The following is a 27,025-nucleotide window of genomic DNA, read 5'->3' on the forward strand; positions in this document are numbered from 1 at the left end:
AATATTCCGAATTCAATGCAAGTTAAGCTGAATTGACAGTATCTGTGACATTATGTTGATTACCACAAAAATGTGTTTTGACTTACCCTCCTTTAAAAAAAGCAAAATCTTGGTTATAGTGAAGCACTTACAATGGAAGTGAATAGGGCCAATTTTAACCATTAAAATACTCACTGTTTAAAAATGATAGCCACAAGATGTAAACAATATTCGTATAAGCATGATTTTAGTGTGATAAAATGACTTACTAACCTTTTATGTGTAAAGTTATAGCCAATTTTTACAACTTTGTTGTCATTATGATGTAATATCAACAAACCCTAAAACTGTAAAAACTATGTGTGGCAGGGCGGAGGGCGGGGCCAGGTCGTGATTTTACACACCCGGTCCCTTATCAGGCTAATCAAGCCTCCGAGAGGGATAAAGGGTGACTGCGGAGGATGATGCGGGAGAGAGAGATTGTTTACAGACTTGTCCGTCATGTTTGTGTTTGTGTCTTTTGTATTGCCAAGCCGGTTCTTGCCACCTCCTTTCCATTGAACTGCGTTACACTATGATTTAAAAAACTTTACAGCACAAATAATACAAGAGTTTTAACAGAAGAATTAATCGAAGTGCTTTTTGTAAAATTATAAGCTTCACATTTTTGCCTTTTAAACACTCCAAACATTGGCCCCATTCACTTCCATTGTAAGTGTATCACTGTAACCTTGATTTTTACTTATTTTAAAGAAAAGGTGGGACGAGTTGAAAAATAAATGTTTGTGGTAATCATTATGCCACATATGCTGTCTATTGAGCCTAAATTGTATTGAACCCTGAATATTCCTTAAATGGCTTTTAACAATATCTCACTTTGGTGGACAATCTGCATCATAGGATAAAAAAAAAAAAAAAGAAATTTCACAAAAATAATATAAAATAATAAGTTGAAGGCTATGAAGAATAGGCTCTCTGTTGTGAACTGCAGCTTCACAGCTATTAAAAAGGTACTCAGTTTCTTTGACTTCTCAACCAAGACCAGTAAAAAATATCTGAAATATGCACAATAAGAGGCTACAAGTATGAGTATTACCTCTCCTCTCTCTATGATGTGTGCCTTCAGAACCCTCTTGCATTCCTAGGTTGAGATGGATAAAAGTGGGTGCGGGTGAAGAAACCTTCAAAGAGCTTGATGTGGAACTCTCAGGGCTCTTTGAAAAGCTGCCCCCTTGTGGAATTGGAATGGTATGTACAATTTCATCAAAGCGCATGGGCTAAAAAAGCTTGTATAGCCTTGGGTGTCTTCTCTCCAGCCCTTTGGATGGTTGTATCACCCGTGCAGCTAGAGAAACTTGCAGAGAAGGAAAAGTATATCCATTGAAATTGATTTTGACGACTTCCTGACCTGATGGACATTGCGCCAAACTGCCACTTTGTCACACTTTGTCAGTGCCTTAGTGTCAGTGCTGAGTTAGGATTCTTGGAATCAATAAATTCACATTAGTACCAACACAAGATGTCAAAAGAGTGACTTCAACCATCATTAAACTTTTATACTTTGCTCCCAAAATGTCAAAATGATGGATTGCTGCAGTACATTCTAAGTTTTCAGTGGCAATCCCGCTGACAGTAGCACAAGTTTTGGTATCATGATGGAGCTGCAGAAATGAATTAGAATTTAGATTTGACATGCTGATACATACTATTTGCTGTCTAATTAGCTTGTTATCTAGTCATGTCTTTTAACCTTGCATATTTTCAGCTATCATTGACAGTGACCATTGGCAACATACAGTTGAAGTCAGAAGTTTACATACACCTTAGCCAAATACATTTAATCTCAGTTTTTCACAGTTCTTGATATTTAATCGTAGAAAACATTCGCTGTCTTTGGTCATTTAGGATCACTGCTTCATTTTAAGATTGTGAAATGTCAGAATAATAGTAGAAAGAATTATTTAGAATGAAAGAATGTATTTATTAAATGCACTCAGTTAGTATTTGGTAGCAGTGCCTTTAAATTGTTTAACTTGGGACAAACTTTTTGGGTACCCTTCCACAAGCTTCTCACAATAAATTGCTGGAATTTTGGCCCGTTCATCCAGACTGGTGTAAATGAGTCAGGTTTGTAGGCCTCCTTGCTTGCACATACTTTTTCAGTCCTGCCCTCAAATATTCTATCTGATTGAGGTCAGGTGTTTGTGATGGTCACTCCAATACTTTGACTTTGTTGTCCTTAAGCCATTTTGCCACAACTTTGTAGGTATGCTTGGTGTCATTGACCATTTGGAAGACCCATTTGCAACCAAGCTTTAAATTCCTGGCTGATGTCTTGAGCTGTTGCTTCAATATAATCCACATAATTTTCCTTCCTCATGATGCCATCTATTTTGTGAAGTGCACCAGTCCCTCCTGCCTCAAAGCACCTCGACAAAATGACACTGCCACCCCCATGCTTTACGGTTGGGATGGCTTTCTTCGGATTGCAAGCCTCACCCTTTTTCCTCCAACATAACAATGGTAATTTTGGCCAAAAAGTTACATTTTTGTTTCATTAGACTAGAGGACATTTCTCCAAAGTAAGATCATTGTCCCTATGTGCAAACTGTAGTCTGGCTTTTTTATGGCGGTTTGGGAGCAGTGGCTTCTTCCTTGCTGATCAGCCTTTCAGGTTATGTAGATATAGGACTCGTTTTACTGTGGATATAGATACTTGTCTACATGTTTCCTCCAGCATCTTCACAAGGTCCTTTGTTGTTGTTCTGGGATTGATTTGCACTTTTCACACCAAACTACGTTCATCTCTAAGAGATGGAATGAGTCTCCTTCCTGAGCGGTATGATGGCTGCGTGGTCCCATGGTGTTTATACTTGTGTACTATTGTTTGTATAGATGAACGCGGTACCTTCAGGAGTTTGGAAATTGCTCCCAAGGATGAACTAGACTTGTGGAAGTCCAAATTTTTTTTCTGAGGTCTTGGCTGATTTCTTTTGAAACTTTACTTGTGTCATGCACAAAGTAGGTGTCCTAAACAACTTGCCAAAACTATAGTTTACTAATATTAAATCTATGTGTGGTTAAAAAAAAAATTTGTTTTAATGACTTTAATAACCTAAGTGTACGTAAACTTCTGACTACAACTGTAAATAAGAATTCTTAAAGAGATAGATCACCGAAAAATTTAAATGAGTCATCATTTACTTAGCCTAATGTTGTTCCAAACTCATTCTTTCTTTCATCCAAGGAACACAAAATGAGAGGTTAAACTAAATATTTGGGATCACCAGCCTCAGTCACTATTAGCTTAGTTTCACTGTGTAAAATAAAAGATGCAATTAAAGCGTTCTGCCTGACATCTCTTTTGTGTTCCATTGTAGAAAGAAAGTCATATGGGTTTGGAGCACATGAGGGTGAGTAAACGATGACAGAATTATAATTTTAGATGAACTATCACTTTAGAAGTTGTGCAAAGGATGTTTCATTTTTGGTCAAGTTGTCTTTTGTTTGTCAGGTATTTACCCAGGCTGCAGAACTAGTGGATATATATCTGTCAATAATAGTGATTGTTTGAGGTTTGTAGTGTTGCAGTAATTGTAACATCTCACTGTTTGGTGTGCTCTCATTTTCGATCAGCTTTTATCTTTTTTCTTCCTTTCTTCCTCCACAGAATGTCTTAAACTTGGCTGTTTCAAATTATGTAAGTAATAATAAGAAGAGGCATTGAAAATTCTTTGTTTTTATTTTTGATGAGACTGTGAGAGCGCACTCTCGTTTCCAAGAAGAAGAAGAAATAAAAAATGGGATTGGGTTTTTACAGCAGAAAAACAGTCTTTCTGTGTTTAATGGCTCTCATTAAAACTATCAGTAGGGCCCAATGCACAGGGCTTTCCATCAAAGATATTTCATTTCTCTTGGCTCACAAAGCAGAGGATGCAACATGAAGTAACATTTTTGTGAATGTGTGTGCAATGATGATTGTTTATCTGTCTTTAGAACAGATTAGATAGATACAAAGAAAGTAATGCAGCAACGGATCAATTTTGGTGTACTTAATGGTTGTAGTCTGGTGTTTTTATATTAATAATAATTGTATTATTAATTTATGCTTTGCTGATTTCTTTCATACTTTTGCTCAAACTTGGGGTTAAAGGTTTGTTTTAACCTTAACTCAGCATGCTACTAATCTCATACCGTTAAGGACATGAATGATGCCTTAAACTTTGTGGCTTGTTGAAATTGATGCTATTACTAAGCAATCAAACTTGCAATTTTTGAAAGACTGACAATGAAACGAGTGAATAACGTCCATAGACTTGCACTGAAAGAGAGACTTGAGCTAAATCTAGAGACCAGAATATAATAGAGACTTGGGGGTGGGCTCTTTTGTCTTTGGTCAGCCAGCAACCACCCTGAATGACCCAGCAGTCAAATAGCAACACCCTTGCAACCATTTAGAAGCCTTAGCAACCTTAAATGAATATTCCAGGTTCAATACAAGTTAAGCTCAATCAACAGCATTTGTGGCATAATATTGATTACCACAAACATTAAAAAATGCAAAAATATGGTTCCAGTGAGGCACTTACAATGGAAGTGAATGGGGGCCAATTTGTAAACGGTAAAATACACACTTTTTCAAAAATACAGCCACAAGATGTAAACAATATGCGTGTCAACATGATTTTAGCATTATAAAATCGCTTGGTAACCTTTTCTGTGTAAAATTATAGACAATTTTACAACTTCCTTGCCAAGACGATGTAATGTCAACAAACCCTAAAATACTTTAATAATACATGAGTTTTAACAGAATAATTAATGTAAGTACCTGTAAAGCGGGTTAAAGGGAAAGGAGGAGGTGAGAACCGGCTTGACAATATAAATAATATTTTAATTATAAACTTAATCAAAAGACAAACACACACACACACACAGCTGTCCGTATATCTCTCTCTCTGTCGCACTGCAATATCCGGTCGGAATAATTAGCCCGATTAGGGGTCGGGTGTATAGCATCACAACCCGGCCCTCTGCCCTGCCACATTCCTCCCTCGTTCTCTCAGTCTGAGGAGCCCCCGGTCCCTGGGGAGGGGTGTGCCTTCCGCCCAATCTGCCAGCAGGTCATCCCCGTCTACCTGGATGAGGGAGGGGACAAGGGGAGGGAAACAAAAAAAAGTGTGGCACCTACACACCATAACGCAGATCATGCCAAATTAACAAAACATTTAAAAAAAAGAGAGGGAAAGGCCAACACAGAGCGGCAGTGGGTGAGAGAGAGAGAGAAAAAAAAACACTTACTCGCCGGTTCTCTGATACGCCATAGCTTGGTCCTTGGCCACTCCTCCACCCTCTAATGGATGGCAGCCACACCTCCCCGGGCAGATCAGAGGCAGTCCTCCGGCCCCTGGCGAATGGAACACCTCGGTGCGTTTTTGGTGTACAGTAGGGGTCTCCCCCGCCCCTGGCAGCGGTAACCGCTCCAGGCGGTTGGTTGGAAGCCACTCCTCCTTCTGTTTCCAGGTGGCCAGGCTCCTCCGTCCCCCGGCAGATGTCCGCAGTTGCACCTTTGGGGTGGATGGTAGCAGCGAGAACTCCACTACGGTGCATCCCTCCTTCTTCCCGGGTTTCGGCACCAGTGTAAAGGGGGTTAATGTAAAGGGGGTTAATGTTTATCCCTCTCAAGGGCTAATTAGCCTGTTTATCAGCCAGGTGTGTAGCATCACGACCCGGCCCCGCCCTCCGCCCTTCCACAGTACCTTTTTAAAATTCTAAGCTACACATTTCTGCCTTTAAACCCTCCAAAAATTGGCCACATTTACTTCCATTGTAAGTCCCTCACTGTAACGCCAGTTTCACACATACTCCGTATGCGGTCCGTATTTTTTTCCGTACCCATGTTAACAGGTTAGAGCTTTTACACTACATGCGGATACAGTCCGTCGATCCGTTAAAATAGACATAGATTGTCAAGAAACTGTAATAATTTCATCATATACGCATAATTTCAGTTAATGTGTTCTACAGTTACTAAATTACAGGGTCAAGAAAAACTAAAAAGTATGATTACAGTCCCAAAAGTTGTAAAATGCCATCATATACAGGTGAAACTCGAAAAATTAGAATATCGTGCAAAAGTTCATTAATTTCAGTAATTCAACTTAAAAGGTGAAACTAATATATTATATAGACTCATTACAAGCAAAGTAAGATATTTCTAGCCTTTATTTGATATAATTTTGATGATTATGGCTTACAGCTTATGAAAACCCCAAATTCAGAATCTCAGAAAATTAGAATATTGTGAAAAGGTTCAGTATTGTAGGCTCAAAGTGTCACACTCTAATCAGCTAAACACCTGAAAGGGTTCCTGAGCCTTTAAATGGTCTCTCAGTCTGGTTCAGTTGAATTCACAATCATGGGGAAGACTGCTGACCTGACAGTTGTGCAGAAAACCATCATTGACACCCTCCACAAGGAGGGAAAGCCTCAAAAGGTAATTGCAAAAGAAGTTGGATGTTCTCAAAGTGCTTTATCAAAGCACATTAATAGAAAGTTAAGTGGAAGGGAAAAGTGTGGAAGAAAAAGGTGCACAAGCAGCAGGGATGACCGTAGCCTGGAGAGGATTGTCAGGAAAAGGCCATTCAAATGTGTGGGGGAGCTTCACAAGGAGTGGACTGAGGCTGGAGTTACTTCATCAAGAGCCACCACACACAGACGGGTCCTGGACATGGGCTTCAAATGTCAAACGTCTTACCTGGGCTAAAGAAAAAAAGAACTGGTCTGTTGCTCAGTGGTCCAAAGTCCTCTTTTCTGATGAGAGCAAATTTTGCATCTCATTTGGAAACCAAGGTCCCAGAGTCTGGAGGAAGAATGGAGAGGCACACAATCCAAGATGCTTGAAGTCCAGTGTGAAGTTTCCACAGTCTGTGTTGGTTTGGGGAGCCATGTCATCGGCTGGTGGTTGGTCCACTGTGCTTTATTAAGTCCAGAGTCAACGCAGCCGTCTACCGGGACATTTTAGAGCACTTCATGCTTCCTTCAGCAGACAAGCTTTATGGAGATGCTGACCTCATTTTCCAGCAGGACTTGGCACCTGCCCACACTGCCAAAAGTACCAAAACCTGGTTTAATGACCATGGTATTACTGTGCTTGATTGGCCAGCAAACTCGCCTGACCTGAACCCCATAGAGAATCTATGGGGCATTGCCAAGAGAAAGATGAGAGACATGAGACCAAACAATGCAGAAGAGCTGAAGGCCGCTATTGAAGCATCTTGGTCTTCCATAACACCTCAGCAGTGCCACAGGCTGATAGCATCCATGCCACGCCGCATTGAGGCAGTAATTAATGCAAAAGGGGCCCAAACCAAGTACTGAGTACATATGCATGATTATACTTTTCAGAGGGCCAACATTTCTGTATTTAAAATCCTTTTTTTATTGATTTCATGTAATATTCTAATTTTCTGAGATTCTGAATTTGGGGTTTTCATAAGCTGTAAGCCATAATCATCAAAATTATATCAAATAAAGGCTTGAAATATCTTACTTTGCTTGTAATGAGTCTATATAATATATTAGTTTCACCTTTTAAGTTGAATTACTGAAATTAATGAACTTTTGCACGATATTCAAATTTTTCGAGTTTCACCTGTATGATTTTTTTACCCTAAAAATAAATAAAAAAGACAGTGAACCCAAATGCGTCTCATTCTTCTCCTTATTAGCAACAGATCTAGCGCGATAGCTTTTCTTCTGTCAACAACTCGAACTACATGTAAAACAAAGAATCACAATGATTAAAATTTATTTTCATACTGTTTCAATGCCTTTAACAATCTCAAAGTTAACGTTTGGGTTTAAAATCAAAATTCCTTACACATTTTTGATTTTGTGGCACACAGAATCTGCGGATCAGTTGCGTACTGCAAACGCAGCATATGTGAAAGCACTATAGCGCTGCTGCTCCTGTACCGTATACGCACCGCATACGTACCGCTTACACACTGCACACGGAGTATGTGTGAAATGGGCGTAACCCTGCTTTCTTTTTAAAGAAAAGGATGGAGGAGTCTAAATGTATTTTTGTGGCCATCAACATTATGCGACACATGCTGTCGGTTAAGCCTAATTTGTATTGAACCTGGACAATTCCTTTAAAGCAGTGTACTAAAAATTGCCTTAACAGCTGAATAGCAACACCCTAAACCACTCTAAAAAAACCTTAGCTGTCACAACCTCAGCAATGCCCTTTAGCAACTACTCACCACAGCGCACCAACATTTTGGTGGGAGTTTTTCATAGGCAAGCACCAGTCTTGTTTTCATTAAACACATTTTGGTTAAAAGCTCACTTGTAATACATCAATATTGCAAAGCTTGTGACACATAAAAGCTGAAAGATCATAATCCAAAAAGAGATCTTTGTATACCACGACTTTTACTTAATTGTGTCTTGACTCATTCCCAGCAGCCAACATTGTCTCTCCAAGTTACAGAGTAGGTAAAGGGGGCATTGCTCATTAGCCTGATCACCATTGGCGGTAATTTAATTTAGCCCCAGAACAAGCTCATTCTTCCATGCTTTATTATTTCATCATTAGACTGATCATTAAATAAGTTTAATATATGTCATCTGGAGTTCCTCATGAGAGGAGATGCTCATTGCAGCTGTATGATAAATGGAAGGAGGAATGGCTGTAGTTGGTCTGTACTGTAAAACAGCCTACAGGGATCTTTACACTGCAAAGATGACACAGAGGCCATATTTGAAACGGCATATATACTGCAAAGTGGTGTGTTTAAACAGGCTTTATAGAGTGTCACTTGTGTTGCATAAATGTATTTACACAGGAATGAGGAATGATACATTGTTTTGTGGGATATATAATACAGTCAAGAAGTCAACAGATTAAAATGTTTGTAATATAAAAGAGAATCTGCCATATGCTGTTGCCCTCAAATCAAATATAATGCCAGGCATCAGGTTTGACATCAGTTGCGTTTAATCACAAGACACGAAGACAGAAGACTTGGAATCGTTGTGCACAAGTCATTTGGACTACTTTATTTTTTTGAAGCTTGGCAGCTGTGGTCACTATAAAGTGTCTTTGTATGGAAAAGAGCTGTAGGAAGATTCTTCAAATTCTCTTTTGTGTTCCATGGAAAAAAATAACAGCATATTGGTTTGGAACAACATAGGGTGAGTAAGTAATGACAGATTTTATATTATGGGTAAACTACTCCTTTGATTCTGTAGTACAAGATGCTTTAGGTGAGGCTGAGCTGCTCTGTTGTTGGCATTTCACCAAGAGGAAGTGCCAGAGTGAGCTGAACTTTCAAAAAAGCAATCTAGCAGATGTAAAAGTGATTTGGAGCTTAGTCTGAAGTGCTTGTATTTCACATAAGTGAGGTATCAGCCCCATTCAGCAACCATTCAGAAGAGTGTGATTCACAAACCAACCTTATGAATGTCAGATGAGTCTGACCTGTGAGGTGGTTAAATGGTGTTTAGTGTCTGTTAATGCCATTTGCCTTAAAGTGCAGCCTCGCGAGTAATGATGTCACTGTACCAATAGTAGATTTGCTGATTTAATCAAAGTGTTTGAAAGAATCTTGTTATTTCTATTGCTGCTGGTTTCATATGGGCACTTTTATAGCACATGCATGGCCAACACACTCGCTCTATCTGTTTATTCCGAGTACAAATGCTACTTTCATGCTTCGATCGCTCCATTTCAGTTCTTTTTTTTCCCCCCCGGAGAAACAAAAGCCTCCAGTTGTCTGTTGCATTTTTAGAATGAACAAGCAATCAAGACGTAACAATCTTCAATCTCATCAGCTTAAGAACGAATGGTCGGTGCATGACCTAGTTTTTTGTCACTGCGTATTGATATGAAATGACATGTATTGTTACAATATGCACAAATCCGTTTCCAGTACACTGGATTCAAGTGTCTTCAAAACAAACATTAATTACAAGGCTTATATGACATCTTGTCTCCCAGAGGTTAGCGTCGGTATACGTAATGGCTTGATCAAAGCTCTAGCCTGTTTCAGTATTGTTCCTGTGATGGAAGAGGTCACATACTTTCACATAGCTAAACAATAAGATGGTCTGAAGGCTTCTGGCCAATGAGAGAGTGTTGGCCCAGTTGACAGAACCGCCTTATTGGGCCAGAGCTGCATTGTAACTACTTTTTAACTTTGGTAATTAAATAAATGTGTTATGTCTCGCAAACCAAAACATTTGTATTTTTATCATGTACAGTATTGAACATTGTTGTCAAATTGTGATTTAAATATGACAGCAAGATAACAGTATCTAGCTGGCTAATATAGATGTTTTTTTTTTTTTTGTAATTGCAAAAAAGACTTGGGATAGTCTATTGGAATTGGTTGGAAATTATAAACAAATCAGTAATGTTTCATACTGTATGCCATTGATTTTCAGCAAAAGTGTCTTTATGAATTTAGAAGTATCATGGAGTTTAGGCCTGGGATTGATACCTTTTTCACGCATCAATAATCTGAAACTTTTCCAGATGATTATTGATCTATATCGGCATTTTTTCAGATAAAAATATCTCTTCATACACTTTTCTCAACACACTTTTTGTAAAGTTTGAGCGACAGGGTAATTTAAAGGGGGTTGCACAGTGGATGTGTCTGGTGGACGACTTGGCACATTCTAAAATTCAAAACAATTATTGTCTTTGATGGTACGCACACAACTGCTGTCAGTTGGTGGTGCCCAGCTACAACTGCAGCTAAAATGCTGCAGCGCCACGGAGGGAAACTCGCATAGTTTTCCATTACATTCAACCCAGATCATTTCAAATTATTTCTCCTTGATGCAGCTGAAATTTAATCTAAGCACAAAATCAATATTTTTAGCAGAATTGTCTGTTATTTTAGTGGATTAGTTGTATTAACCTGAGCTGCATATGTTTGTGCTTCTCATAAGTGTCCCTCCATGTTGATATCAAACATCAGATCTGTGAAGTTCTCATGCTTTAGTATATAGCCGCTTTTTATTTTTCCGATCAGAAGGTTATTTTCTTTTAAACTGCTCATATCCAGCAAAGTTTAAACTCTTATTTTAGCATTTAGCACTGCGTTTGATTGACAGATGAGGGGAGGCGCTGCTGGGACGAATCACTAAACATTTTAGACCCTGTTTAGACCTGTATTTAGCACTGACCACATGTGATCACAGGGTCTTACACTAGCCTGAAAACTCATCAACATCCCTTTGATCATTCTTGAAGAAGTACAAAAACCTTCGTAACTTTTGTGTGTTTGGTGACAATATGAACAACTTTCGTACTGCCACCTGCACCATATCGACGTATTCTGTGGGTGATACCTGTGCCTTGTTCTACCCACAAAGCGGTGCTTCATGTCTAGTGTGCAACCAGCTTCAGTATTAAAGGGATAGTTCACCCAAAAATGAAAATTCTCTTGTCATTTTCTCACCCTCATGCCATCCCAGATGTGTATGACTTTTAGAAGAAAATCTCAGATCTGTAGGTCCATACAATGTAAGTGAATAGGTGTCAAAATTTGGAAGCTCTAAAATCCACACAAGGGCAACATAAAAGTGCTCCAGACGACTCTAATTTATGTTAAAAAATTACTTAAATATTGATCTGTTTCTCACCCACACCTATCATATTGTGTCTGAACACACTAATTTAACCACTGGAGTCATTTGGATTACTTTTTACTTTATGTGGATTTTGTTGCTTCAAAATCTTGGCACCCATTCACTTGCATTGTAAGGACCTACAGAGCTGAGATATTCTTCTAAAAATCTGTGTTTGTGTTCTGCTTAAGAAAGAATGTCATACACATCTGGGATGCCAGAAGGGTGAGTGTGGCATGGGGGGCGTGATCATGTGTCGGCCTGTGGGAGAGGGAGAGCGCTAAGGCTCGTCACCTGGGTTGTGAGTACTCTTAACACCTGTCTCTAATTATAGTGATGGCGGAGGGAGACCTGAAAAGGCACGCCAGAGTGTCAGTGTGGGGGAGAGAGTGACCAGAAAGCACAACAGCCCAGAGAAAGTCATTAATTAAGGTTGCTTTAATTTATTTACGAGTTATTTTATGTTATCAACGGTTTCCGTCGATTGTGTGTTTGTTTCAATCACAAGTACCCACAACCCAGGTGATGAGCCTTATCGCTCTCCCTCTCCCTCAGAACGACACATGATCACCCCCCCACCCCATGCCACAGTTACTCACTCATAATGAGAGAATTTACATTTTTGGGTGAACTATCCCTTTAAGTACAGTAAATGTTAACACCCCCTTGTGGTCTCCCAAAGCTATTATACCAGACTAAATTGAACAGAAGGCCAACTGACAGTGAATTGGAAAGCTCACAAATTAGGGTTCTAATCTAATTCAGCCAATGCTAATATATAGTTGCCTCAAAAACATATAGAGAAAATAACATGCCAATCAATAATCGATGTATGGATTTATTAAGACATTCCTAATGGAGTTACCTATAGCTTATTCTTTTAAGAAAAAATTTTATGAAAAAAAATGTATATATATCTTTTCTTTTCTATTTGCAAAAGTAATGTTTGGGAGTCTAACATTTATATTTCCTATTGACACACTGCTGAAGATATAAATAACCATCTTAAGACAAATTTTGTAGACAAATATACAAATATATTGATAAAAATAGATAATTTTCATATTTGTGGCAGGACAAGTTAAAATTTGAACAACTGGTCAAACTGGGCCAGCAGAAAAAGTCCTGATTGTTGAGCCCTGCATTTATCATTTAGGTGCATAGTTTTGTTTTTCCTTTTTTCGTTAGATCATTGCTTTTATGTGGGGAAAAAAGTTTTTTATAAACATGTTAAAACTTGATCCCTGCCAGTTTTTTTTTGTAACATATTACCATTTTACTTTGGACACTTAAACTGATTATTGTTAAGTGCTCCTATGGCATAAAATGTTTTCGAAACAAGAAAATAAAGATGTACCTTTTACTCATTCTTTCCTCATTTTTATTATTTTTTGCATATTTAAATCTTGAGATGCTCATATGCACTGCGCTGTGTACAGTTAAATGTTTTTGAACCCTTTTGCTTGTGTTTCTCTGATCTGGAAGCATAAGTTGGTGGAGGGAACATAATGAGATGAGTTTAAAACATGTTTACCAGTTCTGATTCATATCGGACTCTTTGCTTGAGTGCCCATCCCCACCCAATGAAAACATGGGTCAGTTCAAATACCCCATTTAACATTAACCAATAAACCCCAAATTACCATCTAACTGAGCCAGGTTGCATGTGGCTAATTCTCATCTAGTCGAGACACTGATTTAAACTTCTTTTCGAGGTCATCAGCAGGCCAAGGGGCTGCCCGCAGAATTACTTTGAAGCCGCTAGAGTTTGCTCCGTTAATGATCTGTCATTTTAAATGGTCCACGTGTGAAAATTCATCTCACACGGCTCACCAGCAGCAATTCCCACTGCATATTTACTGGCAATTTCCATTCACAGCATGGTGAGACTGCATTACGCTTCTTAATGACCAGTGTAAAGCCTGGCAGTTTATAACGAAAGCAGAAGTGCATGAGATTAGTTCTTTATCGATTTGGCCTTAAGAAGATAAGACCTACTAACCTGTTTAAAAAAAGGCTTATTCCTAAATGACCAAGTCTGTGCTATTCATCATCACAATTAATTTTTAATGCACTAAAGAGTAACTCTAAAAGCATTCATTACCAATTAAATCATCAAGAGAATTTAAAAATTGACAGGTGTACCTTCTTCATAAATGATGAATTATTAATAAACTGATTCAGACCAAATTAAGCAAAACACATTTCAATCATATTTAAAACAGACTGGCCACACTAATGCTGAGTTTACACTACACAATTTTAAGCCCGATTTTCACTCGCCGACAGTTTTGTGGAGATCGCCGACAAAAGCCTGAAATCATAGGCAAATGTGTGAACTATCAAAGACACTACGATCTGAGAGAAGCCTCGACGCATCGCAGATATCAACGATATGTAGGCAGTAGGCTTTTCAAATAACATCTGACTGTCAAATACAGAGCCAGCTCATGATGTTTCTGGTCTCTGGCCTACAAACCCTCTTTTGTTTCTAAACGTATGTAGCAGTTGTTGCAATTCACATAATGTTAGAAACATTGTTTGTCGATTTTAAAATAGCCCATTCCATGTGAACCAATTGATTTTCTTTGAAAACTGAAAACAATTAGAAACAAAGTTATTCATTTTGCTGTTGTTGAAGTCTCAAGCTCACAGCTGATTGGTCATTGAGCATGTAGGTTTGATGTTTCCAGTATAGAACACTTGAAGTCACATCCAGTGAAGAGTCACATACTGCCAGCTAGTTTTTACAGGCACTGAGAGGGAATATAACACATGGTTTAGTGTTGTGGTCCAGTCATTCTTTATTTTACAACTTGAATTACACTTTAATTCATGTTGCTTTCCACTGGGCTGTAGAGGCCATGTAATCACACAAGCCAGCTTTTCCATCCCAATAAAACAAATCAATGCCTTCTGCAATGGTATGGTCTCAAGCACCAAAAGAGAGATAGCCCTTAGAGCAACTTGTTGCACCATTTAAAGCACCATGTGATCCTATTCCTTCTGACAGCTAACAACAGACACTTAGTTCAAGACCACATGCAGAGCTAGCCACTCAGGCATGAGCATTTCACTGGGACTTAAAGGATAAAGCTATTTTTTCTGGACAGCATTTGTCTTTGGCTGTAATTTCTTAAATCTATTAAGGGGTGTACATCCTAATTATATGGAAGCCTAGCAAGCCTTAAGATCAATTTGCCCCCTCAGCAATCACTAATTACTATGGTACTTGTGACAGACACAAGCCATAAATCCCTAATTGTTTTATTTGATAATTATTTTCCTAATGTATTACTCCTGCTTTTATTGGCTGGAATGTTTCGTGCTCCAGAAACTTTAAAGGAAAAACAATAGTGCCATTTCCCAGATTTAATTAAAGATTTCCCCAAAACTTCTGTCATTATTTACCCACCCCTTGTTGTTCCAAACCAGACTGATGACACCAAGGGCCTAGCAGCCGTGTCCTCCACACTCTTTAAAAACTAGATTTGGTCCCCCACACTTTTTCAAGCTAAACCCATATCGCGTACAAATGGTAGATTTGTATACAGTATTCATAGCATTTTGTTACTTTGGGATGATTGAGCAACCATCCAGCCAACCACAGGTGACTTTCATGAGTCGAAACAAACCATTTCAGTCAGACAGTCTATTACCCCCCTTTGATCGTGCTTACAGAAATGCAAAACACTGCCCCCAGTGGCCAAATCGGAAAGTGTTGTTAGGTACACGGGCAGGTGTGAGCTTCAATTTCTGCATGTTATGTCTACATAGGGGTGCCAAAAGTGAACAATACTTTTTTCAGCTATATAGGCTTTCATACAATGTAGAGGAATGCATATTTTATAAACTATACCCCCCAACCCAAACACCAAACCTAAACCTAAACATTAGTGGAGCAAAAATGTTACGTTAGAAAAATTCAAACTTTTAATTGTACACATCACTTATTAGGTGAATGTAATTACTTCCTGGTTTCAGCTCGGGATCTGAACTTGGGGCTTCCATGCTGTTGACACGACATGCTTCTGGTCGCATCACAGGGGAAGGTGAACATGCTGGAGAGGATGCTAAAATGTCTGATAAGAGATGGAACTTGTCGGTGAGTCAGCATAATGTTGCCAATCCAAGGGTACCGAAAACACTTGGAAACATGTCGACTTCCCATGTGATCATGTTGTCCAAACACATATGCTGTTTTTTTTTTTCTTGTGGAACTCTAAAGGAGAGTTTGTGAAGAATTTGTACATAGCTATTTTTCCATACAACAGTTTATAGTGACCACAGCGGTCAAGCTCCAAAAATGACACCATAAAATGAGTCCATATGAAATGTGTTACAGTATATTCTTAGTCCTCTGAAGCTATATGATAGCTTTGTGTGAGGAACAGAGTGAAATATTTGTTGTTTTCACTGATAATCTTCCCCTTCACATTCAAATTAGTGCATAACATTAACTTACTTCTCACACAAGAAACCAGTGGTTAATAATGTCAAAAATGTGTCAGTGAGCTATTTTTAAATCTGAGCATGATCGCGTAAGACATTTGAGAGATTCGGTGGTGACGAAGATTATCAGTGAATTAAGACTTAAGATTTCAGTCTGTTACTTACACAAAACTATTGTAAGTATTTAGTAGTCTTGGAATATAGCTCATAAATCAGATTGGCCACCACGATGTGTAATTAATTCAAATCTCTCCTACACAGAAATGCATTTCACATGCAACTGGACTTTTTTTTTTACTTCAGTAAGTGCCCTTGATTTCTGAACTCTTTTGCACGTGTGAGCTAAATTGTCTTGCAGTGGTTGCTGTAACAGCACTGGATGTCTAGACTAGCAGCCCAGGCAGTAATTAGTGACTGTTTGTTTTGATTTTATGTTCTGAGCATCACACACCAGCAATGAGTTGAGAACCCAGTGGTAGGAAAGCATGGCCTTATCTCACTCAACAGGGGGTCAGCTCATACTTTAATATCTTATACAGTGTGGCATTTGAACTGCAATTTGCTAGAATGTAGATATCAGAATGTTGCAAATAAACTATTAGGGGGCATTCAGACCAAACGCGTTCTTGCGTTAGAAATCGCTAGGTGCAGCGCAACAAATGTAACAGAATGCAGGTGTTTCGGGGCCCGTTTTTAAAGGTTGAAGTTGAATGCAGTGCTCCTGCATGAGATACTGAAGAAAAGAAAAAAAACAATGAGGAATGGCACATCGTTCAAAGATGCAAAAACATGCTCAATTAATCATTGCCAGATCCTTTAAATAAGGCTCTGAATTAACATATTTTCTCTAAGAACATCAAACATTTACCTGAAGTGATGTATCCAGATGTGTTGTTGATACTAAGTGTCTACGTGAGAGAGTGGATGAAATTGTATTTAACACTGTGTATGATCCACGCATGCTGTATAAACTTGTGTGTGAAGAGGAGGAGGGCGGGGCTGGGCTGTGACTACGCACGCCCGGCCCCCAATTGGGCTAATCAGCCGAGGAGAGGGAAACATGGCAGCTGCATGTGGCTCTCTCTCTCCCCCAGCCCTGCCCTCCTCCATATCACATTGCGTTAAGAACATTTGTTTAATATCACTGTGTAATGCACACACATACTGTATAATGACTATTAAAACTGATGTTTTCAATTGGAACAATACTTATTGCCATGTATATATATTGTGTTACACATTTGCTCAAAAACTTGCATGTTACGAAATAAATGAGAAAAATTTTAAACACTCCTATAGCATATATATTCTATAGTCCAAAAGTCTATATAATGCAAGCAATAAAACACAGATCTCACCCAACAAAACCCATTCAGTCTGTTTTCACAGAGGTAAACTATTTTATTTATTTATTTATTTTTGCATTCCTCATCTTTAAAAAATATATTCAGGACAATTCAATGCAATTCGGCACAGTACATGAACCATTACAATTCACTTGAAAAGTACTCACTAGATTTTTAGCATCTTCATGCAATTAAGAGTTGTGCCCTAAAGTTACATTTGATCTGTTGATCATTTGCTTTATTTCTTATTAATATTTAATAAATACAGATAAAGCAAATGTTAAAGTGAGGGTGTGAGTCATGAGTATGTGACTGAGGTTATGCATGCTGAAGAATTCCTCTAGGGGCAGGAGGAAGGGTGGAGCTGACATTTCTGGCCATTAATTTGGTTTGTCAGAGTGAAAGCATCTGTGTATGATAGTAATAGAGTCTGCATATTAGAGTACCACATCTCTGTCAGAAACAATATGTCGTTGTTCAACTGAAAATAACAACAACAGCAACAAAATAGCATGTCTTTTCTGGTTTTGCAGACTGGCCAATAATTCAGCTTGGCCATTGTTTTATAACCAAAAAAATACAAAATATGTTTGCACATTACAAAATACATAGCAGCAGTTCTCTGTGTCTGATTCACTGTTTATGCTTTTCTGGACTCTGAATTTTTCCCGTGAGACATGGTGAAAGTCTTTTTCTGGTCAGAGGGTTTCACACAGTGTTGGGCAAGTTTCTCCAAAACTTTTGCTAGCTTTACCAACTAATCAACAGAAAAATGTGCATTTTCACTTGTAATTTAATTGCTGATATAAAGAATTTGCACTAGTTATAATTATTTAAATAAACAATATATTTTTTACTTGTAAGAAGTGCATTGCTGATATATTAAATTGGAATTTCAACTAGTAAGAAATGCATTTTAGATATCCGTAATTGTGTTTTGAAAAAGTGGATGACAGATCATTGTGAAATTCTACTAGTGAAAATGCAGTTACAGATATTAAGAATTACAGTTTTTACCAGGTGAAATAACATTTTTGATATCAAGGATGTGTATTTCGGTGAGTGATGGTGTCATTTTTTACATCAGGAATTAACGTTTGTATTAAATATAATTACTGATATCAAGAATTGGCATATCCACTAGTAGTAATTCCATTCCTGATTTCACTTAGCATTTTAACAAGTGAAAATTAAGTTGTTGATATCAAATTTGGTATCCAGCGAATGATTAAAAGACCATTTGGCTTGCCATAATATGGCATGATGTAGTGGTATAGCTTTTGTCAATGCTATGCCACTACCTAAAAAGTATAGCTTCTCTACTGAAAAGCTACTTGATTTTAAAAAGTCACAAAGCTACCACCTTGCTACTGAGAAATGTAGTTAAAGTAATAGCTTTGTTGTTTGTTGCGAAGCTACTGTCCATCATTGGTTTTACATTTACATTGCTTTACACTGCATTAGCCGATAGTAGTTAAAGTTTGTTGTTTTTGTAGACATTTGCATAAATGTGTTTAAGTGCTTAATAAAAACTACTAGAACAAATATCTAAGTTGGTTTATTGTCATCTCTCTCCTATGTTGTAAGAGTACAGTATAACACAATAACAAGTATACAATAAAAATATTGAAGCTTCCTTCTCTTTGCATATTATGCTACATAGATATTTCACTTCAGGTAAATGTGCTCACATGTGCAATTTCTACCTAGATAAATATGAGCGAATGATTCTGTGGCAGGGCGAAGGGCGGGGCCGAGTCGTGATTCTGCACACCCGGCACGTAATCAGGCTAATCAAGCGTCAGAGAGGGCTAAAGGCTGACTGGAAGCTGCAGCGTGAGAGAGAGAGAGAGAGAGAGAGAAAGAGAGAGAGAGAGAGATTTACGGACAACTGCCCGACACATTTGTGTGTTTGTCTTTTTTTTAAGTTAATAATTCAAATATAATTTATATTGTCAAGTCGGTTCTCCCCTCCTCCTTTCCACTAACCCCTTTACAGATTCAAAATCTTGGTTTTATTATAAAAAATTTTAATCCCCTTTTCTCCCCAATTTGGCATGCCCAGTTCCCACTACTTACTAGGTCCTCATGGTGGCGCGGTTACTCACCTCAATTTGCGTGGTGCAGGACAAGTCTCAGTTGCCTCCGCTTCTGAGATAGTCAATCCGCGCATCTTATCAAGTGGCTGGCTGTGCATGAGGTTACCCCATGTGACTCTAGCAACCGGGGCAATTTGGTTGCTTAGGAGACCTGGCTGGAGTCACTCAGCACACCCTGGATTCGAACTCGTGACTCCAGGGGTAGTAGTCAGCATCATAATTAAATGTTTGTCCTAAGTAAATATAAATAATAAGAAAAAATAAAATGTTTGCACTGTATCAAAGTTTTTTTAGCAAGTCAATCTACTTGACGACCATCTTTGGTATGATTTCTGGCAGACTGGGCAGCTATTTTTCTAATGTAAACCAGCGGCATTCAAGTGCAGCTCCTATCTACTTGAATGGAGAAAGACCAAAATATCCAAAATGGTTGGTCAAGAATACTATCAATGAACATATTTAAAATCAACAGTAAAATCATACACAATTATGTGTAAAAAGATTCCACAATGATTTTTAATGAGATCAAAAGCACATCATGATTGCACCCATTGGTTGTTTAAGTAAACTCAAGGCTGGATAAACAGTGCTAAGCAGATAGAAACATATTGAACATTTTCTAAAATGGGAACAAGATTTTGAGAATAGTGGGAAAGTCCTCTCGTGGTTTTGTGCACATGTTGTGGTTCAGCCCAACTCTCAGATGAAAGTAAGTGGAGGTTTATAAACTAGCCAGAACTCTGCAGCCCATCTGGCTTTAGTTTCTCAGCTTCCTGTGGATTGCAGCCACTTGCTATTTCTGCTGGAAAGACAAATTTGATACCTACAATTAAACATTGTTTACTTTTTATTGTTTCTTCTTGGAGGCCTGCTTCTGACTGGTTAATTCTCACCCAATCCCACCTTCAATTTAAATATTTCGGAACAGTTATCAGTCAGGTCTGTTTTAAAGTTCCATTAATATGTTTGTCCTGAAAGCTGATCCGATCCATCAGTGGCGGATTTAGGCATGGGCGACATGTAACCCACCCCCACATCCACCCAGCAACTCTCTGAAGGGAGGGTTCGCCCAGGGCGCCATACAAGCTAGAACCGCCACTGCTTCTGCTGTGTTTCCGCTGCGCGATAGCGTATAGAGACAGCTTGTCATGCAGTGTGTCACCCACCTCAAATTGAATAAAAGAGGGGCGTTGATGCGTTTCCCCTTGGATCTTCACGCTGATGTGTTGATGATGATTTATTATGTAAGCGGCCCTCGTGTCATTGTTTTTCCTGTCAGCTAGAGTTTTACCCTCATTCTTTCACCCAGGCCGCTCAACCTGTTGTTCAGTAGCTTGTAATATTTATCCCGCTGAAATAAAATGTAGAAAAAAGAAAAACAGGAATGTCACAGAAACATCCCTGGCATGCAGGCTGCACAAGAGCTGATACTGGTTGAGTGAAATGAATTAATTAATCATGAAAAATGAGAGCACATCCCCTCAAAATTATTCCACACTTCAACAAAATTCAAATTGATTCACTCTCCACATTTAAAATAATTTTTCCCTCATCCGAACCGCTAAGGGTTTTGACTTGAAAGCCTCTCAAGGCAGCTCTTGCAAAAAGTGTCTTTTGTATTTCGTCAGATGGCTGCTGACACTACTTTCTACATTGCTATGATCAAAGTAATAACTTTGATCATATCATCTCCCCTCAGAGTGAAATAAGCTTTGCAAGTCTGACAGGTTTTCTTCCTGTGATGGGTGTGTCATGTGGTGGCAGGCGCACAGGAAAGATAACATTGTCTTCATTCATCTACATGACCACAAACATTTCATAGCAAAGCGCAATGGGATTCTCGGTTGACTAAACCACAGCCAGTTTACATATTGTCTGGATCTGCTGCTTTTGCGAAATACTGTCTTTTTAGGTGCCAAGGATAAACCGTATTACCTAATTTTGTTGTGCCATATCCCTTGTTTATGTTTTGCTCTATATGTGCAATTGGTGAGCAGACGTCCAACTAAAACAGAGACAGTCCCCATTCTACGAGCCGTGTCCCACATCCTGACAAAGGTACAGTCGTGGCGCGTTTTGTCTTAGCTTACATTTTTTATGAAATGGACATAGCTGTGTTTCATGCTTTTTCTGTCATGACGATATTTATTTTCCGCACTCAGAATCAGAGGAACTTTCTCCAAGCAGCTCCCAGCATGTGCTAAACTTTCCCCCTACCGTACAGAATTGCAATCCTATTAAGCTGTTACTGGTTCATTCATCGCTCTTCACAAACCATGCAGCAAGAACAGAAAGTATATCATGTGTGCTGGGCTTTGCTTACTGTAAGCTAATACTGGAGAGCAGTTAAAAGAGAAAACATTTCAACCAGTAACTTAATATCAATAGCACACGTGAATATATTTATTTAGAAAAATGACTATGTATTCTGTGTAATACTATGCAATGAATATGAAGCTTTGATACATTAAATGTATAAAGAGCATCTTTAAATTATTTTTTTAAATAATTTTAGGACAAATTTCAGTTGTGCATATGTCTGGTCTCCATTCATTGTCTGTGTAAATTTTATGTTTTTATCATGTATTGATCTCTTTAACAAATCTCCTGCACACACTATTTCTTCTATTTTTTCAATGCAGTAGAGTGACGACCATAAACAATTATTATAATAATAGTGTTTAATTAAGTATTTGACACTTAGAAGTTTATGCAAAACTATAGACATTTACTTACATCGGCTGTAGAATATTCTACAGGTAATGTTATAGACAAAGTAAATTAATCGGAATGTGATCACCCTATTTGCAGTACAAGAGCCAGTGCATTGGCCAGTTAACTCTTGCTGGTAAAGTACATGCCACAAATACATTATTCTGAGAGCAAAATGTGTCTGTCTTTATTGACGGACATTAAAAGTAGACATGTATTCTGATTAAATAAAAGATTTTGCCAGCAACATTTGAATTGCAAATGCTTCATTATATCATAGTAGATGTATACAGTGTATTAGTAGATTATGTATTATAGTACATGAGGTGCTGAATAGCTGTGGAAAATAACACTGGCTCCAGCTATAGTAGGGTGTATTACACTTTTATAAACTTCTCAAGTAAACCTTTTGTAAAAGTCTGAAGCAAATGCCCTTGATTTCGGATTCTAGATTTCTCTATTATGTGTGTGCAAAATTGTTTTGTCAGTGTTGACATCAGACTGTAACCACTGTATTTCTGGATTAGCAACCCAGAAAGCAATTAGTAATTGTTTGTTTTGATTTCATGTTTGATATCTGTGCATCACACTCCAGACAAAAGTTGAGAGCCCAGTGATGAGACAGCATGGCCTTATCTCAGTGTGAGCCACTCAACAGGGAGTCTGCTCATACTTTATCATCTTTTGTGACATTCATACTTTCATTGCAATTTAAAAACAATTTCCCCAAAGGAAAACAGTAATAAACTGTAAACAGCTATGCAGTCTGTCTCTTAGTAAAAATAGCTTCAAATTGTTTTGCTGAATAACAGGATGTTGCTAATAAACTCCAACTGGTTGTGTATTTTATAGGCCACACTCTTGTGATGTATTGAATTAATTTATTTGGTTTTTTTTATAGCTTTGAGATTTTTATTCAGCTATTGAATCTTTAAATTTTGTGTGTATGTTCGTGTGTGCATGTTAAATGTATTAGCTGATAGACATGCAGTGACCTTCTCTGTCATTATTTTACTTGTCCTCAAGTAGCTGACTTGAGGTAATTTCCTTTTACCATGCATCTTTACCTCCTTTGGGATTCCCCTTAATAATTTGCTGAAATACCATCTCTCCTTGGTTTTATGGAAATAGTTCTGCGAGAGTTGTAACAAGGTCAAGGATATCTTTATTTTACTCGTGAGGCAATTTGTTTTACATTCAGCTGTAAACACATAACCATCAGAAAAACATTAATAATAATAAATGGACAATAGATACAACATAAAATGTTTTTAGTGTTTTTTTAAATAACATTTAATTATTTAAAAAGCCAATGGCAGCTGGAACAAATGAGTTGTTACAGTAAGTCTATTTGTCCTACATGTTGGCAGATTATATCTGCGGCCAGACAGAAGCAACTTAAACTCCTTGGACAGGGGGTGGCTAGAATCAGCCAAACCTGACTGGGCCTTCTTTAAAACCCTGACCATGTACAGATGAGTTGTGTCATTTAAGGTCTTGTCTGCAATTTTGCTGCACACTTTAACGATTTACTGCAATCGTTTCTATTTTTAATGTTAAGTGACTCATACCAGCTGACAAAAGAAAATGTAAGGACAGATGAAATAAAACAGGAATAAAACATTTTCATAAAAGCATTATCAACATTAAAACTTCAAAGCTTACATTGATGGTGATCATCAATGACAGTGCCCAAGATATGTGTAGTGCTGCACAAATTCAACAGCCTGATCATTAAACACTACAGGGAATATGACCATTGGGCTCCTCCTAAAATCTATTGTCATCTCTTTAGTTTTAGATACATTAATGCCCAAAGATGACAATTTACACCAATGGGTCATGGCTGCTCATTGGCAGTCCGCATCCGACCACATCATCCATAATTCCTGTTAAGGTTCATATTGCAGCCAGCATGGAGACGCGCTAGTCTCACTGGTGATGATGATTAATGACCCTTTCAGTAAGGAGAACCCGACATTTAAACTCACTGGAAGGAGACTTTAGGCGCACAGAGCCTCCACAGTCTCTCATTCGGGAGCTCTCACTTGATGCGCGTAGGTAGCTAGCGCCTATTTTGTGTGTGTGTGTGTGTGTGTGTGTGTGTGTGTGTGTGTGTGTGTGTGTGTGTGTGTGTGTGTGTGTGTGTGTGTGTGTGTGTGTGTGTGTGTGTGTGTGTGTGTGTGTGTGGGAGGAGCTGATTTCCTGCGATTGTCAGGCTGCGCTCATGTTGGGTTCATTTCTCTAAAGTTGCGTTCTCGTGACAGATTGCGTCGCGGAGGATTGCGCGTCGAGACAGCCACGGACACCGTGTCGCACTTGTTTCTGATATCAACATTTATTTTGTTTATCCTTTCTTGGTATCTTTCAAGATGACAGAAGAAAAGAATGTTCGACATTTAAAGCTGGTATGTGAGTACTCCTCCGGTCATACATCTCCTTGCTCTGCTTTACTACTTAGTTGGGGTTTAAAATATGAGACACGGGTAACGGAAGTCATTCGAAACGGTTTTATACGTATTCTTTGAAAGAATTGTTCAGTTGTCAAATTGAGCATAGTTTCTGATGTGAATTAACTGCAGGGAACTTTCAATGCTACGCCTGTTGGCTTTAACCCATGGCTGTGTGTCAAAACCTAGTGAGCGGTCTACATAGACAGCGTTTTTTTTTTTTTTTAAACGCTGCACGCGGCTATAATGCCTCAAAATGCTGTCTAGGTAGTCAGTTCACTATTTTTGGAGACACTGCCCAGTAGTGCCGGCGTGTTTTATTTCTCAACATGCCTCTCTGTTGCACTAACGACGCAATTATTAAACCGTCCGTATAGTGCTGCTACTAACTTACATTGTGCTGTTCCAGATTATCAAGAGTCATCGATTCCATTGCGCACACCGTTGTTAAGAGACATGATGTAGCGCCAATACCTACATTCATGTTATTTTATAAAGTGAACCCAGCTTTTGATTCACTACAGGCTTTATGCAGAGAGAGAGCAAGACAAAATTCAGTAATAAACATAAAGTCAGTAATCTCACTTTCAACGTGGCCCTACAACTACAGATTGTAGGGCCACCTATTTTAGGGTGGTTTATATAAGCCAAAGTCTTTAGGAGTGTCTTAAGTGTTCTCTAAACTCTGGAATATGGTTGTGTGTACTATAGTTTGGAGTTTAAAGTTAGCTTAAAAATCTAAAGTTCTATAAATACTCGTCATGCCCACTGAAAATAGTCTTGCATTGTTCACATTACCATAAGCTATAAATGAATTAAATATAGTGTATTAAAAATATGAAATATCTGTTTTTTATGTGTAGATGTTGTTGTCACTAATAGGTGGTAATAGTAGTTGTAGTACCATTCTAATGTGTTTGATTGTTGGAAAAAGGTGAATGCTTTTTCAAATCAGAGCCTATAAATCCATTAACAGTATTACAACAGATTGGATCTGCTTTGATCACAGCCTGTTTAATTATTTTCATACCTCAGTTAGCTGTTTTTAATTTGTAAGGGATTGTTAACGGTATGTTTTACAATAGAAAGTTATAACCGTAGTTCTTTTTGTGGAAGCTTTAATCAAAGCTTTCATCCTTTAACAGAAAGCTGGTAAATGTGGGTTTGTTTGTTTTTCTGGCATTCAGTTGAAGGCAGGGATGTAGATTCTGGGGGGATGGGGGTGAGGTAACCCCACCAATAATCAAAACAAGTCATTACGTGAATGGCCTTCACATGAACACTTGTTTTTACACTCCTGCGGCTTATGACATGACACTCTCTCTGCTGAATTACACATGAGTAAGAGTGAAATGTGATGATACATGGTAATTCATTACAAAATGCTAAAATGGGTTTTACTGTGTTTTCATTGTGCCCCCTGCCATTGTTGTTGTCTCTGTGACATAACAAATTGCATGATGGACTATTGTGTTACCAAAGGGCAACCACAAATTACCATTTTGATATTTTTGTGCTGTAATTGTGATTTAGGCTGGCTGCGTTAAACCTCACAGTAAATCAAGTGCCGTTTCAGCTGGGAAGACTGTTACTTTAATTGATTAATTAGTTTTACCATTGTTATTGTGAAGCAGTACGCAAGGCCGCAAGCTTTTTTACATAATTCATTCTGCTGATGTGCAGAACCTTTGCCTGACATGGCCAGTTGTAGATTAATCAATCAGTACTCTGAACCGATCAGAGGGAAAAATTTGATTCATAGATGTGATGTCATTGCTCATACTAGGGGAGGGTGATATATTGGTAGACATGATAAACTGGTAGAAATTTGGCAGTCGGTATATATTTTGGATTATCATCTGTTTCACGAGGCTCTCTCGCCGACTTCCACCATAGCGCCTGAAGGTGAAAAACTCAAAACTCAGTAGTATTCAAATGGGTCACGCAAGTTTTGAAGTCTGTGCCACGATAGAGAGAAACCTGATTGAGTAGCACAAGTGTCTATGGAGCCCAATCTAGAAGCCTGCTGGACTCACGTGCACTTTCATGCTTCAGAGATATAGCATGCGCGGATATCACCATATGGCAAGAAATGTTTACCTCATTCTATTCATCTAACACATACGTGGTACACATTCTGAGAAATGGAAGAGGAAGGCGGAGCTGCTTTATATGACACTGAGAGAACTGAAGAAACAGGGTTTTTCAGGTACTGACAAATTCAATGACACCAATCTCGCGTTTTGAACATGCGTCTCATCAGACACATGCAGCGGTGTTTCACGTGATTTCCACGCAAACTTTATCTCTGAAGCATGAAAGTGCACGTGAGTCCAGC

The 27,025-nt window shown here is 38.4% G+C and overlaps 2 protein-coding genes across 9 annotated transcripts in view; both read left to right on the forward strand.

The window, feature by feature from the left end:
- Window positions 1–27,025, forward strand: part of LOC127663077 (probable E3 ubiquitin-protein ligase MID2) — a 185,485-nt gene that overhangs the window by 71,336 nt on the left and 87,124 nt on the right. For 3 of the 8 annotated variants that reach the window (XM_052154501.1, XM_052154493.1, XM_052154494.1), the window contains 2 exons: window positions 15,613–15,733; window positions 16,342–16,382. The exons of 2 other annotated variants lie outside the window; for them this stretch is intronic. In XM_052154501.1, coding sequence (XP_052010461.1) covers window positions 15,638–15,733; window positions 16,342–16,382 — 137 coding nt within the window. In that variant the 5' untranslated portion in view covers window positions 15,613–15,637. Of the gene's footprint in view, window positions 1–15,612; window positions 15,734–16,341; window positions 16,383–24,432; window positions 24,650–27,025 lie in introns of those variants that run through there. 3 more of the 8 variants (XM_052154496.1, XM_052154495.1, XM_052154500.1) reach the window with 2 other exon arrangements.
- Window positions 1–27,025, forward strand: part of LOC127663079 (long-chain-fatty-acid--CoA ligase 4-like) — a 188,958-nt gene that overhangs the window by 29,793 nt on the left and 132,140 nt on the right. The window lies entirely within an intron of this gene.

Source organism: Xyrauchen texanus, chromosome 23 (genome assembly GCF_025860055.1).
Source record: "Xyrauchen texanus isolate HMW12.3.18 chromosome 23, RBS_HiC_50CHRs, whole genome shotgun sequence".
NCBI classification, from domain to species: domain Eukaryota; kingdom Metazoa; phylum Chordata; class Actinopteri; order Cypriniformes; family Catostomidae; genus Xyrauchen; species Xyrauchen texanus.